General features: G+C 39.9%; 1 protein-coding gene across 3 annotated transcripts in view; it reads right to left on the bottom strand.

Moving 5' to 3' along the window:
* The window catches only part of LOC134312446 (insulin-like growth factor-binding protein 3), a 47,805-nt gene extending 28,069 nt beyond the window's left edge, over positions 1 to 19,736 (bottom strand). For all 3 annotated transcript variants that reach the window (XM_062994400.1, XM_062994398.1, XM_062994401.1), the window contains exons 1-2: positions 19,322 to 19,736; positions 8,427 to 8,668 (exon numbers count right to left, since the gene is read on the bottom strand). In XM_062994400.1, coding sequence (XP_062850470.1) covers positions 8,427 to 8,668; positions 19,322 to 19,664 — 585 coding nt within the window. In that variant the 5' untranslated portion in view covers positions 19,665 to 19,736. The remainder of the gene's footprint in view (positions 1 to 8,426; positions 8,669 to 19,321) is intronic.
* Positions 19,737 to 20,092: the final 356 nt, after the last annotated feature.

The following is a 20,092-nucleotide window of genomic DNA, read 5'->3' as shown; positions in this document are numbered from 1 at the left end:
ACCAGGTTTCTTTCAGCACCTCCCAGAGTTCCTTTTTTAGATTCAGACAGTCCTTTATTCCTTTCTCTGCCAAGGTGATCCAATACTGCCTGTACAATATTCAGGTCTGGACTCTGTGGAGGCAAGTCCATGACTGTCAGTGTTTAATCAGCTGTGTTCTCTCCAAATATGATTTCACTGCATTAGCTGTGTGCTTGGGATTGTCATCATGCTGAAACAAAACCATTCCCCATCAGGTGCTTTCAAGAAGGAATGGCATGATGTCTGTGCTTGATCCCATCAATTCAGACAATATTGTGGTAAATTCGGTTCATTTTATGGACTCGGGTTAATCTGAGTCACTCAGTAATGTGATCCGGTTCACTTGAGTTACTTGTACTGATATATTGATAGCCACTGATTTACTGCATGAAAATGCATCACAGCAGCCAGTCAGAGGACTCATAGGATCCGGGTTAATTGAGATTTCGGACTTGTGATTCCTGATTCAGTACAAAGATTCGAAACATTCACCCGGGTGATTCAGGTACCGTCCAGCTCTACCGGGCAGTTCATTGACATGAAATAGAAGGACAAACACGGGTGTTAGCAATAATTTTAATTAGGGTTCTATTCCATTTAGGTTTAAGTGAACCAGGTTCCTGCTATTACTTAAGTGTAAAGTGAAGTCTGTTTTCTTTGTTTGTTTTTTTAAATACTGCATTCAAAGTTCCCATATTTCTGGTTGTATTCTAATAAACAGACAAATAAATAATTATATGTGGTCATTATACCATTGCTAAAACAATAAGTGACATAATAGTGGCTTAAGAGTTTTGCATGTGTGTTTGGTTAATATTATGAAATATAAAGTTTATACATCAGCCGTTTTTAAAAGAAGCAGTTTGTCTCATTATATTAGACAAGTTGTTTTAAAATTATAAACAAATAGTGCAGCAGAATGAAATAAAAAAAATCTGGATTCTAATATAGGCTTCATTTGAAGGCCCAAACCCATCATGAAAGAAACCTCACACAACTTATTTACAGACTGTGTAAAAGACTGTTATAAATTGAATATTAGTTTGTAAATACGTGTATGTTGACTCTAATTCTTTACTTAGGGACAAATATTGAGATACATTTTCAGGAAATGCAAGCCTTTTTTAATAAAATGGTTTCTGGCAGGAAGTCTTGAATCCAAACCTCTACTGAAACCAGCTAAACACACCACACATCACAAAATTGGATATAAAGCTGTTACACTATTATAGTACTTTTAATCCTAAGTAAATAAATGCCCAGAGGAAGTCTGGAACCACAAGCGGTAAAAAAAAAACAAGGTTTACTGACGTTTCTATGAAACATCAATGACTTACACTACATGGCCAAACGTATGTGAACAACTGAACAGCACATTCATGTTTGTTTGGTAAACATGTTATTCTGAGACCATGGTCTGTGTAACAGTCTCCAGGCTTGTAAGAAGGCTCCCCAAAAATGTTCAGTACAGGACACATAGATTCGCTTTCATTTTAACCATAAGAACAAAAAGGGGATTGGACACGGCCTGGCTCATACTGTGATTGGTGTTGCAGTTTTGCAGAGTACTGGATGGGGTAAGTTTCCATTTACATTTTCAGCTCTTAGAAGATGCTTTTATTCAAAGCGACTTACAGAACTGTGACAGTATACTGTCTAAGCAATTGAGGGTTAAGGGCCTTGCTTAAGTGACAACCTGACAGTGGTGGGCTTGAACCAGCAACCTTTTAATTACTAGTCCAGTACCTTAACCGCTAGGCTACAACTGCTCATTTTAAAAGGTTAGGGCTCTGTGCAGAGCAGGCAATTCCTTCCATACAGAAATGTAGCCCAGCCCAAAAGTAAGAAAGGCCAAAAAATATTTTTCATCCTCCACTGCACTTTGTAGTTGAGCGTGTGCTAGCAAACTGTATGGATCTTCAGGCAAAACAAGTTTGCCCATTGTAATACTATATCATTGCCAAGAATGTGTTTTTACTGCTTTAGAGTCCAATAGTGGTGTGTTTTACACAACCTCAGCTAATGTTTGCTATCTGCACGAAGCTGCAGTTGAGCTGCTGTTGTTCCTGGTCATTTTACCTTTTCAATAACAGCACTTAATGTTTACCAGAGCATTACAAGCTAATTTTGGAGTGGTGGCCTCCTATAAGAGTGTCTGCCTAAATGTGCTTGTTTAACTCTTTAGCATGACCCATTCTATCCCCTATATACACTGATTAGCCATAACATTAATACCACCTCCTTGTTTCTACACTCACTGTCCATTTTATCAGCTCCACTTACCATATAGAAGCACTTTGTAGTTCTACAATTACTGACTGTAGTCCATCTGTTTCTCTGCATGCTTTGTTAGCCCCCTTTTATGCTGTTCTTCAATGGTCAGGACCCCCACAGAGCAGGTATTATTTAGGTGGTGGATCATTCTCAACACTGGTGCTGGTATGAGTGGATCAGACACAGCAGCGCTGCTGGAGATTTAAATACCGTGTCCACTCACTGTCCACTCCTACCTGGTTGGTCCACCTTGTAGATGTAAAGTCAGAGATGATCGTTCATCTATTGCTGCTGTTTGAGTTCATTCATCAGTGGTCACAGGACGCTGCCAACGGGACACTGTTGGCTGGATATATTATTGGTTGGGGGACTATTCTTAGTCCAGCAGTGACAGTGAGGTGTTTAAAAACTCCATCAGCGCTGCTGTGTCTTATCCACTCATACCAGCACAACACACCACCACCATGTCAGTGTCACTGCAGTGCTGAGAATGATCCACCACCTAAATAATACCTGCTCTGTAGTGGTCCTGGGAGAGTCCTGACCATTGAAGAACAGCATGAAAGGGGGCTAACAAAGCATGCAGAGAAACAGATAGACTACAGTCAGTAATTGTAGAACTACAAAGTGCTTCTATATGGTAAGTGGAGCTAATAAAATGGACAGTGAGTGTAGAAACAAGGAGGTGGTTTTAATGATATGGTTTTAATGATCAGTGTATACTGTATGTGTATAAAGATTGAATGGGCTTATGTTCAGTTTTACAGACTTGTTAGAAATGGGTGTGGCTGAAATAGCCAAATCCAGTAATTAAAAGGGGTGTTCTCATCATTTTGGTTCTTTTATTTTATCCAATAAAAGCCATAAGAATGAACAAAAGCCACATTAAAACAAAAGCTAACTAAAACCAAACTAGTAGTGCTGTTACTCAGCTCTGCACAGATTCACAGCACATGAAGGACAGTGTAAGCCACATGAATGAAAAAAAGAAAAAAATTCCTTTAGTGGCTTTAAGGCGGCTGTGCTTGTTTACAATAGAAATGAACCAAAAGTCGGGAATGTGGCCAGCAAAACAGCCCTAACACACAAACCAAGAGCCACCATGCAAGATCCAGATCCATTCCTTACCAATATGGTAAGGCCTGAAAAAATACTTTTACAATCCATTTGTAGATTTACCACATGGATTACTGCACAAAAATATAACTACAGTTTTCTAATGCCATGGGTGGATAACACTACATTTACTCTGTTACTTCAATTCAACTCATTGGTGCATTCCTCCTAGTGGTATAAGGACCTGTTTTATTTTTTTTAATTAAATTCTACATAAGAATGGACAATGTTACTCACTACACCTGGGGTAAAAACTTTAACAGTGTACATGGGACTCACCCACTAGCATTCTTCAGATCGGGTTTCTGGGAATTCAGTCAATAAACGCTAGCCACTTTCCAGTTCTGTATCTGCCACAAGCACCATTAAATTTTCCTTTTGGCTGATGTGGCAGTTTTCTGTTTTTTGTATGCACTAATGGTTTTCTTAGTTCAACCTCTGTTACTCTAGTGAGCATTTGGGTTGTTAGTTGCCAGTGGACTGAGTAGCTGGCAAAGTTGCAAAAAGAACTTATTTGCTTGGGGATCATGTTGCACAGAGTGCAGGTTTTTTCATACAGTCACATTTTTGTCTTTTCTGCTCTGGAGTCTCACTTTGTGGCTGTGGCTTTTGTTTTGAGGTTTTGTCTGGTTTACTCATTTCTCTAGTTTAATTGTTTTGTTTGTATGGCTTTTAAGTCACTCTATTGTTGTAGCAACTGTAGCTAAGTGGTTAAGGTACAAGATTAGTATTTAAAGGGTTGCCACTGTTGGGCCCTTGGACAATATATACTGTCACAGTAATGTAAGTCACTTTGGATAAAAGCGTCTGCTAAATGCCATAAATGTAAATGTATTGCTCAGCCTTGGTTACGTCTCCTGCTATTGGGTTGAACCTCTAACATCACAGGTACAGGGTTACACCTGATGCCTCTATGTATCAAAGCAAACAGCAACCTTAAATGTGACATGTTTACATTTTTACTATTAAGATCAATTCAAGAGGCCCTTAGTGGTTTTATCTTAACAGTCACCATTATCATTACTGTCAAGGCACTCAATATGATGCACCTAACCATACTAGCTTTTAATTGATTTATGGCTTATTTACTTGCAGCTCTGACCCAGGTCCCCCAAACCAAACACATTTCACTATGGACTCAGTGACTTCTTACCCACAATGCACTTCTCTGGTTCCCATTTGCTAAATACAGGGCTAATTTACATACAAATACTACTTGAACAAGGTGTCTTTCTTACCAAGGCCAAAACTGTTGAAAAAACATTTGGACTCATTTTGAATCACCTCTGACATTCAGCTTAGCACTGTAAAAGTTTTAAAAGCATTATAAAATCTTGTGTTTACAACACCAAATTCATATGAAAAAGAATATCTTTATTATCTGTCAACCTGTCAGTCAGTAGGCTAACGTGTCTTCTTTCATGTCATGAAAGTCAAGTCATGAATGATAAATGTACAATATGATAAATGCGTAAATCTGAACATTATAGTACTTGATGACATGATAAAAAATGAACTTTTTGTTTTTGTTCATGTTCTTTTTTTGCTTATTTAATGTACAGGGGTTGGACGAAATAACTGAAACACCTGTCATTTTAGTGTGGGAGGTTTCATGGCTAAATTGGACCAGTCTGGTGGCCAATCTTCATTAATTGCACATTGCACCAGTAAGAGCAGAGTGTGAAGGTTCAGTTAGCAGGGTAAGAGCACAGTTTTGCTCAAAATATTGCAATGCACACAACATTATGGGTGACATACCAGAGTTCAAAAGAGGACAAATTGTTGGTGCACGTCTTGCTGGCGCATCTGTGACCAAGACAGCAAGTCTTTGTGATGTATCAAGAGCCACGGTATCCAGGGTAATGTCAGCATACCACCAAGAAGGACAAACCACATCCAACAGGATTAACTGTGGACGCAAGAGGAAGCTGTCTGAAAGGGATGTTCGGGTGCTAACCCGGATTGTATCCAAAAAACATAAAACCACGGCTGCCCAAATCACGGCAGAATAAAATGTGCACCTCAACTCTCCTGTTTCCACCAGAACTGTCCGTCGGGAGCTCCACAGGGTCAATATACACGGCCGGGCTGCTATAGCCAAACCTTTGGTCACTCGTGCCAATGCCAAACGTCGGTTTCAATGGTGCAAGGAGCGCAAATCTTGGGCTGTGGACAATGTGAAACATGTATTGTTCTCTGATGAGTCCACCTTTACTGTTTTCCCCACATCCGGGAGAGTTACGGTGTGGAGAAGCCCCAAAGAAGCATACCACCCAGACTGTTGCATGCCCAGAGTGAAGCATGGGGGTGGATCAGTGATGGTTTGGGCTGCCATATCATGGCATTCCCTTGGCCCAATACTTGTGCTAGATGGGCGCGTCACTGCCAAGGACTACCGAACCATTCTGTAGGACCATGTGCATCCAATGGCGGTGCCGTGTATCAGGATGACAATGCACCAATACACACAGCAAGACTGGTGAAAGATTGGTTTGATGAACATGAAAGTGAAGTTGAACATCTCCCATGGCCTGCACAGTCACCAGATCTAAATATTATTGAGCCACTTTGGGGTGTTTTGGAGAAGCGAGTCAGGAAACGTTTTCCTCCACCAGCATCACGTAGTGACCTGGCCACTATCCTGCAAGAAGAATGGCTTAAAATCCCTCTGACCACTGTGCAGGACTTGTATATGTCATTTCCAAGACGAATTGACGCTGTATTGGCCGCAAAAGGAGGCCCTAGACCATACTAATAAATTATTGTGGTCTAAAACCAGGTGTTTCAGTTATTTTGTCCAACCCCTTGTAAGTTGACAGTTGTATGAAAAAGTTAACTTTTGACATTAAACATGCATATATGGCAGCAGATGATTTTCCTACAATGTTAATGAATTACTTTTGCTAACATGAGTACACAGAAATCACCAGCTAAAGTCAATCAATCACAAACAATGAATAAGAAGATCATGTACTAATGATACATGACATGAAATGTCTACAGCACTACTATAATAACACATGTTGTGTGTGTATTTTCTTACATTTCCTAACATTAAAACCTCATGACAGTAGTGGCATTTATGTACCTTGCGTGTTTCTGTAAACTTTCTGCAACACGTATACTAAACACCAAGAAGCACCAGGAATAATCAATGTTCATGATATAAAACTAAGAACATGTATTAGATTTATACTCAAATTCACTATATAGGCAGCACTGTGTGGACCTTTGACCATAAGCTTGCTGGACAGCCTATTTTAAAGCCATGTGCATTAATATAGACTTGAACCCACCCACACTTTATTTGCTTTTTTTTGGAAAGGCTCTATGCAAAATTTGGAGTCTGTCTATGGTGTTGACCCACTCCAAAAAGGACCTTCTTCGAACTGTTGCCACAAAGTCGAAAGCCTGTAATACATATAATGTTTATTATACTGTATAATGATTTTCTGTCAGCAATGGGTTTGACTGATTTACCAATACCAACACATTAAAAAACTATTTAAATTAAACATAAAGTAGCTGTAGCCTAGTGGTTAGGGTACTAGACCAGTAATCAGAAGGATGCTGGTTCAAGCCCCACCACTGCCAGGTTGCCACTGTTGGGCCCTTGAGCAAGGCCCTTAACGCTCAATTGCTTAGATTGTTTACTGATTGTATACTTAAGTCACTTTGGATAAAAAAGAGTCTGCTAAATGCTGAAAATATGTGTTGTGTGTTTACAACACCAATTTATATTAATAATTACATTTTTATTATCTGTCAACCTGTCAGTAGGCCAACGTGTCTTCTTTCATATAGAAGACACCACCCACACTCCATTTGCTTGTTTCTGGGAAAGCTCTATGCAAAATTTGGAGTCTGTCTGGGGTGTTAACACACTCCAAAAAGAGAAAAAGGACCTTCCCCAAACTGTTGTCACAAAGTTGAAAGCCTGTAATACATATAATGTTTATTATACTGTATAATGATTTTCTGTCAGCAATGGGTTTGACTGATTTACCAATACCAACACATTACAAAACTATTTAAATTAAACATAGGGCAGCTGTAGTCTAGTAGTTAGGGTACTAGCCCAGTAATCAGAAGGTTGCTGGTTCAAGCCCCACCACTGCCAGGTTGCCACTGTTGGGCCCTTGAGCAAGGCCCTTAACCCTCAATTGCTAAGATTATATACTGTAAGTCACATTGGATAAAAAAGTGACTGCTAAATGTAAACATTTTGATTCTAAATGTGTGTGTTTACAACATCAGTTTTATTAATAATTAACACACTCCAAAAAGAGAACAAGGACCTTCCCCATACTGTTGTCACAAAGTTGAAAGCCAGTAATACATATAATGTGTATACACCTGTTAGCAATGGGTTTGACTGAAACACCAAAACTTTTGTCTGGCATTATTAGGATTGGTGTCCACATACTTTAGGCAGCACTGTGTGAAATGAACGTTTTGTACAGACAGAAGCTTATAACAATATGAACGCGTTCTATAATGACACAGAATGACTGTAGGAAAAATAAATTATATAGATCTATTGGATCTCTTTACTGACTGCTCTCACAGAGCCTGCACATTGTAAAATGTCATTCTTGTTCAATGGCAGCATTATGCAATCCTTTTCCTGGTGTACCACAGGGAATGCGAGTTTGGTGCCAAGCCTACACAGACACACCTCCTGCAGCTTGTTAAAATACTGAGAGGTCTCTGATTTTCAGCTACAGGTGTGTTCGATTAGAGTTCGAATTAAATTCTGCAGGATGCCAGGAGAACTGTTTTCTCAAGCTCTATATTTAGCACGAAGAATGTGCTGCCCTCGGGTCTCTGTTTTAGAATTAGGATAGACAGATGATTGTATACTAAGCTGCAATCTACTAAATATTTTATTGTACGAATAACCAAAAAAAAAAAAAACGGTTTGAAGGCCGATTTGACGTTGGTGCTTGCAGCCTGCCAAATCAGTTACTTCAGTTACTCAACAGTCATCCAACAGAGCCTAGCATTGTACTTACATACTCTGGATCCAGCTTGGAAAAGTTCTGATGGTTGGCGGTGGGTACAGTGGGAGATTCATTCATTTTAAAGATTGTGCTCTTCCTGAATTTCTCACGTCGGATGTCCTCAGCCTTGGAAGGAAACGCGAAGGGCGGATAACGCCAGCCGTGGGAGGCAAGGACACTGGTCGACTGCTCCGGCACCGAGGGACTCATTGTGTTAGTGCTGGAATTTTCCTCGGGCATCCTGGCACTGGCGACTGAAAACCAGACAGAAAGAATGCAGAAAAGATGTAAACGCAAGATGCCAACCTACCAACTCCCTTAAACAAATAACACTGCTTAGGAATACTTCTCCTTGTTTGGGGTGTTTTATAACGATAATAATCTCCCCATTCATTTTATTTATTTTATACTAGTTTAGCATTCCCTACGTTTTCTCAGAATCTAGTTGCTTCAAATTCTCTGATTTTAACTCCTCTACTGCTTGCACCTCCCTCGCTCTGAAGGAAAGCTACAGACTCAGCCATTGACGCTTCTTTTCACCTGCCAGAGTGCTGTATCGCAGTGGTCCCCAATCACTGGGCCACGGACCGGTACCCAGTTATTTTTTTATATTTTATTGACAGTCACACTATGAAAGACCTTTTATTTTGAAAAGACAGATTCTTTTTTAATAACATCAGTCTATTCCTTTTAACAGGTTATAACATGTACATGTTTCAGTCATGTCGTATAATTTTATTTTAATTCCTTCTCGCCAGTCCATGAAATTATATCTTATATGAAACCAGTTCACAGTGTAAAAAGATTGGGGACCGCTGCTGTCCACGCTAAGTTATTCCACGATCATTGACCACATGTGCAGGTGACTTGCAGCAGCAATGGGAAACCCAGTCAACCCCTATTTTTCAGGCAAAGCCATTTAGCCAGTTGGACACCTGGTCAATTCGATAGCACAGCTGAGATTTAGACTTAAGATCTTGAGATTTTGGTGGTGCCTATATATAGTAAAGCTATAAAGTAATCTGAAAAATACATTTGCGGCATGTAGGAGACACTTTTATCCAAAACACCTTACAATCGTAACTAAATACAAGTCAAGTTTAAGGGGCTTGCTCAGAGGCCTAACAGTGGCACCTTGGCAGTGGTGGGGCTTGAAGCAGCAACCTTCTGATAACTTGTGGAGTACCTAAACCGTAAAAAGGTACTATAAATAAGCTATAAATAGGTAAAGTTAAAAAAGTGTGTTTTTTAAATATAGACAATACAAATTTTGCATTTTTAATATCTACTGAGACACCATTTCAGTTCATACTAGAGCTAAACAATTTAGTGTTTTGAATGCCCTAAAACAGCAAGACTCTGTGGGCAGTGTAAAACTTAACTGGCAGCTGGTCTAAATTAAATAAGACTAATGTTAGCTAATGTTACCTAAAGTGCTAATGTTATTAAATTCTCTTTCCTTGTGTTGGTGTTTGAATGAATGTGTAAGTGCCTGAAGCCCTGGGATAGAATCACACCCTGTCCAGATTGTATATATTGTATACCTGTATTTTTACACATGGGAGCCCAAATCACTACAACACAACACAATGGTACTGGAAGTAAAATGAATTAATAAAACAAGTATTAATAAATGATTGAATAAATGAATGAATAGCGACTCTGAATAACTGATGATAATTTTTTAGATTTCATGGACTAAATGTGTAGATCTGAACTTGCCTGTAAAAATTGCTGCATTCAACAAATGATTGTTTTTTTTTAACTCTACATTTAACTCTACTCTACCTGGTTACATTGATACTTGTGGACTAGAATTGAATCTGGAGCTTAGACAAATCAGATGAAAGACAAGCTTTAGTTGAGGCTTCCATGCTTTTTTCTCTCTACCTTTTTTCCTTTTTTATTTTGTTGCTTGAACAATGAGGTTGTAAAAGATATAATTCCCAGTTTCTAATTCCCAGTTTTAAGGTAAGTATGATGCTTTTATTCCTACATGTCAGCCATCACATACTCAGATTTAAAAGCTCGTCATTCCAAGCAGTCTGCAAAGCCCATTAAGTAACTTTAAACTTTAGGCTATTGACCTGAATAAATACAAATGAAGCCAAAGTGCTGCTCTACATTTCAACACATTTCAAAAAAGAGGGTTACAAAATATGAGAGTTGATTTTTCTACGATACTTGCACAGAGAACAGATGACAAACTGTAACTGAGTATTTGAGATTTTGAACCACAGTATGAGAAGCCTTGTTTCAATATTTACTGTATGTTTACTGAATCTTAATCAAACATCATATTTGTACCTTTATACTATATAGAACCATTAGCATATGAATGCAGGTGAAATTTTATTACACAGACTTGTTTCAACATGTTTTTTTGTTATTAGCTAAAAATAGATGATAGATTAATATTGACAATGACCTACAGTTGGCATTATCAATCTCTTCTATATGGCAGTGGTATATCAAAGGTACTGAAACTTTAATGTACTCAATAAATCTAAAAAAAAAACCTTAATACAATATCAGTGTTGTTTAATAGCACAGACTTTCACTTTACACTTCACAAAGCAGCCCGTTCTTATACAGCGATCCATACAGGGTTGCTGTGTTTTGAAATTAGAGGACTCTTTTTTACATTTTGTTCCTTCTGGCTGTGGATCTAAAGTGACCACTTTTACAAAAGATACTTTGAAGTGGGAAAGCCCACCTCAGCCACTTGTAGGTTGATTTCCATCTAAAGTAAGGAAAGGTGGCACTTTAAAAGACATTTTGAAGGGCACTGGTGTACACTTTAGGGTAAGATTAGAAAGGTAATTCAAACAATAAAAGCTGCATTGTTAATATTGAATGTTTATGCTTTTGTGAGTGTGTACCCTAAAGGGGTTAAGGCAGTGGTGTCCAAACTTTTTTCAAGAAGGGGCATATTTGATAATGTGAAGGTGCCTGGGGGCCAACAGTCCTTGCAGACATTATTTTAAACAATAAAATATGCATATAAATTCGCTGTTATTTAATAATTTTATTTTCACACAGCAAACAATAAAGTAACCAAATGTAAGCATTCAGATGAACAAATCAGAACATACAGAACAAGCTATCTGAATTTCTAACAGAAATGTAAAACCTTCTGAAACTCAGACTGAAAGACAGTTAGGACGCATTTACGAAAAAAAGGTTAACGTAGCTTTAGAACGACACAGGAACACTGAGTTTCACTAAATTATTACTGGTAATAAGTTTTCTCTACCACTAAAATTGTTAGGTCGTTGTTGTAGTACAATAAGTCACAATAAATTTTGTTCCCATGAATCGTTGTTCGTACAGCCTGTGTCGCTTTTATCTTGTCATATCATATCAAGTACGTCTCATTCGCGTTTTTGCCGCTTCTCATATGAATGCGCACTTACACAGTGTTGAAGCCACCATCTGGTCAAAAGAGGGATTTCATGTTGAATTGGTATATTTTATTATTTTTGTTTGACTGTGCTGGCGAGCCACAAATAATGCAATTTAAGACAGAAGTATAAAATCCGGGCCAGACTTTGGACATGCCTGGGTTAGGGCATAGTGATGATCATGTCAGTCCAATGTTTCAGCCCAAAGGTCCAATGCTTACATACACCTGCAAGGAACATACAGTACGTCATGACAGTCTTGTCATTTTGAATGATTGTAACTTAACGAATTGTAAGTGAAAACACAACTCTGAACTACTTACGTTGTATGTTCCAATCCCACTGGTAACTTTGGTAAATGAATGATGGTCAATTATTAATTCATTCATTGTCTGTTTTACCACAATTTTACCCTACTCAGGGTCACAGTGAGTGCAATTGTTTGTTTGTTTATTAGGATTTAACGTCATGTTTTACACTTTGGTTACATTCATGACAGGAACAGTAGTTACTCATTACACAAGATTCATCAGTTCACAGTTCACAAGGTTATATCGTACACAGTCTTGGACAATTTTGTATCTAATTCATCTCACTTGCATATCTTTGGACTGTGGGAGAAAACTCACACAGACATGGGGAGAACATGCAAACTTCACACAGAAAGGACCCGAACCACCCCACCTGGGGATCGAACCCAGGACCTTCTTGCTGTGAGGCTACAGTGCTACCCACTTAGCCACCGTGCCATCCCGGTGAGTGCAATTCACTGGGTGAAAGGTAGGAAACACCCCGGGTCAGTCCATCTCAGACTCACATCCACACATTCACATCTAGCAATTTTAGTAGCTCCAATTAACCTGGCTGTATGTCTTCGGAATGTGTGATGAAACCAGAGCTCCTGGAGGAAATGCAAACTACACACAGAAAGGACCCAGATCGCTTCACCTGGGAACTGAACCCAGGACCTGCTGTGAGGTGACAGTGCTACCCACCGAGCCATGATGTTGAGTTTAAATAAACTTTTCTTTTCTTCAGTACAGCATGGTGGTGATAGTATTATGCTCTGATTGTTTTTACTAGGGTTGATTAAATTACTTCAAAATCACAAAAAATCCACCGATTATCTAAGTGAAAAAAGCAGCCCATTTTAAACTTGCCTGTTGGGCCAATATAAGACAAAATCAAGTGTTCCTACATGCTACCTTGTTATAAATCAATTCAGATTGAATACACTGATCAGCCATAACATTAAAACCACCTCCTTGTTTCTACACTCACTGTCCATTTTATCAGCTTCACTTACCATATAGAAGCACTTTGTTGTTCTACAATTACTGACTGTAGTCCATCTGTTTCTCTACCTACTTTTTTACCTACTCTGTTCTTCAATGGTCAGGACACCCACAGAGCAGGTATTATTTAGATGGTTGATCATTCTCAGCACTGTAGTGACACTGACATGGTGGTGGTGTGTTAGTGTGTGTTGTGCTGGTATGAGTGGATCAGACACAGCAGCGTTGCTGGAGTTTTTAAGTACCATGTCCACTCACTGTCCACTCTATTAGACACTCCTACCTAGTTGGTCCACCTTGTAGATGTAAAGTCAGAGACGATCACTCATCTATTGCTGCTGTTTGATTTGGTCATCTTCTAGACCAGGGGTGTCAAACTCACGGCCCGCGGGCCAGATCCGGTCCGCCACGTCATTTTTTGTGGCCCGCGAGAGCTTAAACGACTGTATGATTGTTGTGATGGTTCGAGTCGTTACAGAGACGCACTTATAATTTAATGGGACACCTGCGCCTTTAAGGGCAACCGGTGACATCGTAGTCATGGCAACTAACTTTGACCTTCGCTAGAAGCCATGTGACTTTTACGGCAAAAGAACGCGGGAAGTAATGTAAACAATAATAATAAATATAAATAATTATCTTGCAGTATAATACCAAAGCATCGTCTGTAGGTAGTGGTGTTTATATTCTCAGTTGTTTGTAAATGATTAGTGAGTATATCACAGCGCTTAGTTACAAATTTACCATAATTAAATACTATTGTTACCGTTACTATAGCAATTAGTATCTTTACACAAAATGCTTGTTACTCGTTACCTCTATTTTACGTTTGGTTAAATCTCATATTGTACCAGATGTAACACTTGACTACAGCTGTGTGCTTGTACTGTATTAAGTTCTTTATTGTTTTTATTGTTTGTATTTTACTTCATTCTGGTGCACACAGTGTATCACACAGCTGGGAAGCAAATAAAACCGACTGTATTCTGAAGGGAGCTGTCTGTCTGTCTGTCTGTCTAGCTGAGCAAGGGGGATAAACTATTAGTGAGGGCCGAACAATTGTCTTAAAATACACTGTAAAATCCTACATTAACTGCATCTCTCAAAATACATGCTGATTTTGTGACCTGCAAAGTGACACATCCCGCCAGTAGATGATGTTAAGAAATATTTACACATGATCCCAAAATGTACAAGAAGATAAGTAAGAAAATTAAGCAGAAGGAGGAAATTTAATAAAGGTGAAAACAAGTTTGTGCTTCAGGAAGGGAAACCGGTGCATCTCTTGTGTTATGAGGCCGTGTCTGTGGTAGAGGAGGACAATATAAATGCAGAATTCAGCCTCCAAGAAAAACAACAGACTGCAATCACAGCAGGATACGTTACAATCGGCCCTTTGAGGGCCACCATAATGCTGATGTGGCCCTCAGTGAAAATGAGTTTGACACCCCTGTTCTAGACCTTCATCAGTGGTCACAGGACGCTGCCTATGGGGCGCTGTTGCCTGGATATTTTTGGTTGGTGGACTATTCTCAGTACTGCAGTGACAGTGAGGTGTTTAAAAACTCCAGCAGCATTGCTGTGTCTTATCCACTCATACCAGCACAACACACACTAACACAGCACCACCATGTCAGTGTCAGTGCAGTGCTGTGAATGATCCACCACCCAACTAATACCTGCTCTGTAGTGGTCCTGTGGGGGTCCTGACCATTGAAGAACAAGGTGTAAGCAGGCTAAAAAAGTATGTAGAGTAACAGATGGACTACAGTCAGTAATTGTAGAACTACAAAGTGCTCCTATATGGTAAGTGGAGCTGATAAAATGGACAGTGAGTGTAGAAACAAGGAGGTGGTTTTAATGTTATGGCTGATTTGTGTATACAGCGGATTGAGAAAGTCATGTATATAAATCCCTTGACTTTTTGCACTCCTCAGTGTATTATGGATTTTTTTAATGGATGTACTTAAAATGTACTTAGTAATCTACTGTTAATTACCTGTAAAAACAAAGTGAAAACATGTTTTTTTTAATTAATTATATATTAAACTTAATCTTTATTAATTACTTTATTAGCCCCTTTTTAAAAGTCCCTTTAACAGCAATAACATCTGCTGGGTGTCTGAGCTGCATTACTACAAGCTTTGCATTTGGATGGCAAGCATCTGTGAACTGCCACAGATGCTTCAGGTCTCTCCGCAGATGTTCGATAGTGGTTAAGTCTTCCCCCGAAGCCACTCCAGTGCTGTTTTGGATGTATGCTTCAAATCATTGCCACAAGGGGACCTATCGCCCCAATCTGAGTTTTTTTTAAAAGAATGTTCCTCTGTTTGGCTGAATTTATTCAGCCCTCAATTCTGACTAGATGCTACCACCACCATGTTTCACCATAAAGGTTGTATAAGCCAGATGTGCAGCGCTTGCCTTTCAGCAGACATTGTGCTTGCTGTTCTGTCTAAGCAGCTCATAGGTTCTCACATCTCCGTGCAGGACTTTTAAAGCTTTTGGGGCATCTACTAGTTTCTACTACTACTACTACTACTACTATCTGGACAAGAACCCAATTGTCACACAGTTGCTGGAGTGCCAACTATAGGACGTTTCAAGGTTGTGGTTCAAAATTATTGAGGCTGTGTGCTTTGGTGGCACAGAAGTCTAATGCTCTAACCAACCATCACTGAGGTCTTGAGCTCATAGCTGTTTTATTGACCTGGCTGAGCAACAGAAACAACTGGGTGTGTCTGAGGAAGGGAGGTTAACTGGTATTCTCATTGCTGGTGCATTTAAATGTACAGTTGAAGCATTTGGCAAACACTTTTGTCTACAATTATGACACAATTTGAGCAATTGAAAATTAAGGACCCTGCTCAGGGGCAAAACAGTGATTGGCAGTAGTGGGATTTGAATCAGCAGTCTTCTAATTTGAAGTCCAGTACCACTGAGCTACCACTGCAATTGCAGTTGTTGCAGACCACTGTTCACTCATGACATTTTTTCAGATCCTTGCTCTGATCTATACCTTGCCCCAATTTGATTGCAAAAGTCCACAGACATGTTCTTAATAGTGCTGGCACCGATCCGATACTCTGCATTGGTCCGTTAGTGGCCCAAATCACTGGATCGGATATTGAAAGGACAAAAACGTGTAATCTGATCCAATACTGTTGCTTTATGTAAATAACACTTAATGTAAATAACACTTATTGTAAATAAGGCCGTTGTTTGTGTGTAAAGCAAATAACACACAAAGATACGTTTCAACAGAGTGCCGTTTATTGCCAGCTCACTCGGAAACTGCCGTAACAAGGTGCATCTTGATGACATCATTAACATGTGCCACTGATCTACAACTCATCCGCAACAGCCATTCAGAAATTAAAACACGCTATTCTACTTAAACCTTTAGCATTTAAAAAAATCATCTACTACTGCCACATCTAAAAACACTGTTTAAACACAATAAAGATCACTTTATAAATGATAAATCGCTCACATGAGATACAGAAAACCTATCTTGTCCCGGCTTGGAGATCTCTCACATCCTCAACGATTAATCCATTAGTGTTATGAAATAAAACAAACTACACCGTTTCCCGTTTAGCCACAGACGTCCTCTTCAAAATCCAGCGGGGTTTAATCATCTAAAAACGTGACAGAACTTTAATGGAAAATCTCAACTCTGTGTCAATTCTAATTGGTCCATCACGTTTGATTGACATCCACATCTTCCAATTGTAGACAGATGTGTCACGTGAACAACAGCTCGAATGTAAGTGAAACCAAAAATGCTGCTAAATGTTCTGTGTGTAAAAGTGAAAATAAAACAGCAGTTTGGTATAAGTGTGATGTTGTAGGTTCTGTATTTATTCCTTTAGAATATTAGTTTCACAGTCTGAACATTGTTATTTAGATAGCTGGTTTAACCATGGTGCATTGAGACATGTATTATTACTGCTTAGTTGTTTGAGAGGAGAAATGATGATATCGGATTGGTATCGGTATTGGCATATACTCAATTTGCAGTATCGGACATAAAAAAGTGGTATCGAGCCAGCCCTAGTTCTTGAATATCATAACATGTTTTTTTGTCCTGAAAATGCAGTGTAAATTGTGTAAATTGTGCCTTGCCAAACTACGCCCAGTCAATTCAAGTCAAAACACATGAACAGTTGTTCTAAACACAATCTCAGGGATAATTAAAGCAAACAGGATGCACTTGATCAAAGTTTAGAGTGACACAGTCAGATGTCTGAATCCCTTTGTGAATAAGAGGTTTTTAATTCATCATTTAAAAAAAAACTTGTTATGGGTGATTATGGGGTTGATGGGTAAAATAGCAATTATAGCCATTTAAAACCAAATGCAACAAAATTGTGCAGAGGGGGGGGGCATTGTAACGCTGCGTGTTTGATGTGATGTGCACCAATACAAAAAATCTTTCTGCTGGCTATGCCACAGAGCAGCAAGATTTAAAACAATACACAGTACTGACAGTTTATTCACATGCAGTTTTGTGTTTTGGGCGGCACGGTGGCTCGGTGGGTAGCACTGTCGCCTCACAGCAAGAGGGTCCTGGGTTCAAACCCCAGGTGGGGCGGTCTGGGTCCTTTCTGTGTGGAGTTCGCATGTTGTCTCCGTGTCCGCGTGGGTTTCCTCCGGGTCTCCGGTTTCCACCCACAGTCCAAAGACATGCAAGTGAGGTGAATTGAAAATACTGAATTGTCCCACAGTCCATGTGTATGTTTGTGTGTGTGCCTTGCACCCATTGAAAAGCTGGGATAGGCTACAGCACCCCCCACGACCCTAATTGGATAAGCAGTTAAGAAAGTGAGTGAGTGAGTTTTGTGTTTTAGTGTATACAAGAAATTTGGCAGTGGGTGGTGAATTGGAGACACTAAATTGTCCATGACTGTGTTCGATATAATTTTGTGAACTGATGAATCTTGTGTAACGAGTAACTACCGTTCCTGTCATGAATGTAACCAAAAGTGTAAAACATGACAATAAAATCCTAATAAACAAACAAACAAACTACATAATCAAAGAGTACAGGTGCTACACTGGCCTGTCTGCAGTTCATATCTGTCTCTTATTGAATAATATACTCAGAGTAAGACAACAAATATTTGATTAATTAAAGAATGAAGTTTTTTCATAATTTTTTTCACTTGCCTACTGGTTTGACTGTACCAAGTTTTATAATTTGATGCAAAGACGACAAAAAGTTGCACCCCTGATCTAAGAAAAATGGAATATGGCCATTTTTCAAAAGCTGAATGTCTTGCAGTGTGAATTTGAGCATTGCTTTTTTCTATGCTCAATCCCAAAGGTCTTAAGTAATATATAAAATACAGTCATGTTAATGTGAATATCCAATCTTTAAAATGAACAAGTTTTTTTGTCCTAGCTAACATTTACAAAGTAAATTTCACAGCAAGCACATGCAAAAAATTCTCACAGGAAGAAACAGAGGTAAGAAACAAAGGCAGCACCCACTCTACCAACTGTGCCACTATGCTGCCCATCTCATCCTGCACAGAGCACATACTGTATGCCACACACTCACTGCCAACCGGAAGTATTTTATTGTGTCCACCAACTGATGTGAGAGAAGAACAGCAACCAAAACACCAACGTTAAAATTTCTCATTGACACTGAGATGAGACAAAGCTCAGGTCCCTGGAGTTGTGCAACACCAACACTACACTATTCTGGTTTGATGTACACCATGTTTGCAGCAGGTGGTGTTGGTGCCACACAAATGCTGGACGGTCAAAACTGACAGAATGGTACTGTGACCCTGATCAGGATTGGGGGGGGGGATTTATTTATGTGTATTTATTTACACATAAATAAATGAACTAATTAGCTGTCTAAACACATTCCTATGCATTATTTCTTTAAATAGTCCAGTGTCCTCCCACCTCTAAAAATATGCCAGTAGGTGGGTTGGCCACTCTAAATTGTGCCCAAGTGTGTGTGTGTGTGAGAGAGAGAGTAAGTGACTTCATGATGTGGCTTGATGCCCTGTTCAAGATGTAGTTCTGTGTCGAATGTTTCTGAGTGAGGCTCCAGACCCACCGCGAGCACGATCAGAACATGGGGCTATTATTAACAATGAATTACCTATGTTAACTCTTATGCGTAAATACACGCATGCACCCACGCGTGCGCGCACACCTACTCGCGTAGGTGGGCGTACCTTACCTTCCCGGGCGCTGACAGGAGGAAACCCAGTCTCGTTCACGCACACCCCACGGCCCTCCAGCAGCGCGTGCAGGGGTCTCGGTTCTCCTGGGCGGTGGCGGCAGACCAGTCCCGTCCCGCACCGTCCTGTGTAAACTCCGCAAGGCCGCCCCGCCGAGAGTGCGCACGTTACGCAGCAGCCGCAACCCGGCTCCCGCACCCGCTCCGCGCAGTCCTCCGGTACCGGCTCGCACAGCGTCCGCGCACCGGAGTCACACGGCTCACAGCGGATCACCGCACCTACCGCCCAGCACACACGCGCCAAGCCAGCGAGCGCCACCGACACGAAGAGCGCAGAGACCATGGTCACCGCAAAACAGCACTGCAGCCAATAACGGTGATGCCCAGACACGTGAACGCGCAGCGCTCCGGTGTTGCCTGTCAGCCACGTGAGACGTCTTTTATCTGGAAAAGTTCACTCTATATATAGACCCGCAGGTTCAGAGTTACACCCCTCTATGAATAATGTAGCACCAACTGTGTGACATCACCACCCCAACACCCCTGCCAGTTACACGTGTAAAATAATGAAATACACAAGAGCTATCATACATTTACATTTCATTACAAATAAGCATAATATTACAGAGACAAACGTTCAAAGTCGTTATTTTATATCAACAACTTGCTATAAATGTGATGTGTTCATGCCAAAACATACATTTCAATTAATTAGACCTCCCTTTCCAGTGTATGGTAAAGGTCTGACATTTTTGTCAGCATGTTGGGCAT

The sequence above is a fragment of the Trichomycterus rosablanca genome, chromosome 4 (genome assembly GCF_030014385.1).
Source record: "Trichomycterus rosablanca isolate fTriRos1 chromosome 4, fTriRos1.hap1, whole genome shotgun sequence".
Taxonomy (NCBI): domain Eukaryota; kingdom Metazoa; phylum Chordata; class Actinopteri; order Siluriformes; family Trichomycteridae; genus Trichomycterus; species Trichomycterus rosablanca.
The sequence above is the reverse complement of the archived record's forward strand: the minus strand, read 5'-3'. Positions and strand labels throughout refer to the sequence as shown.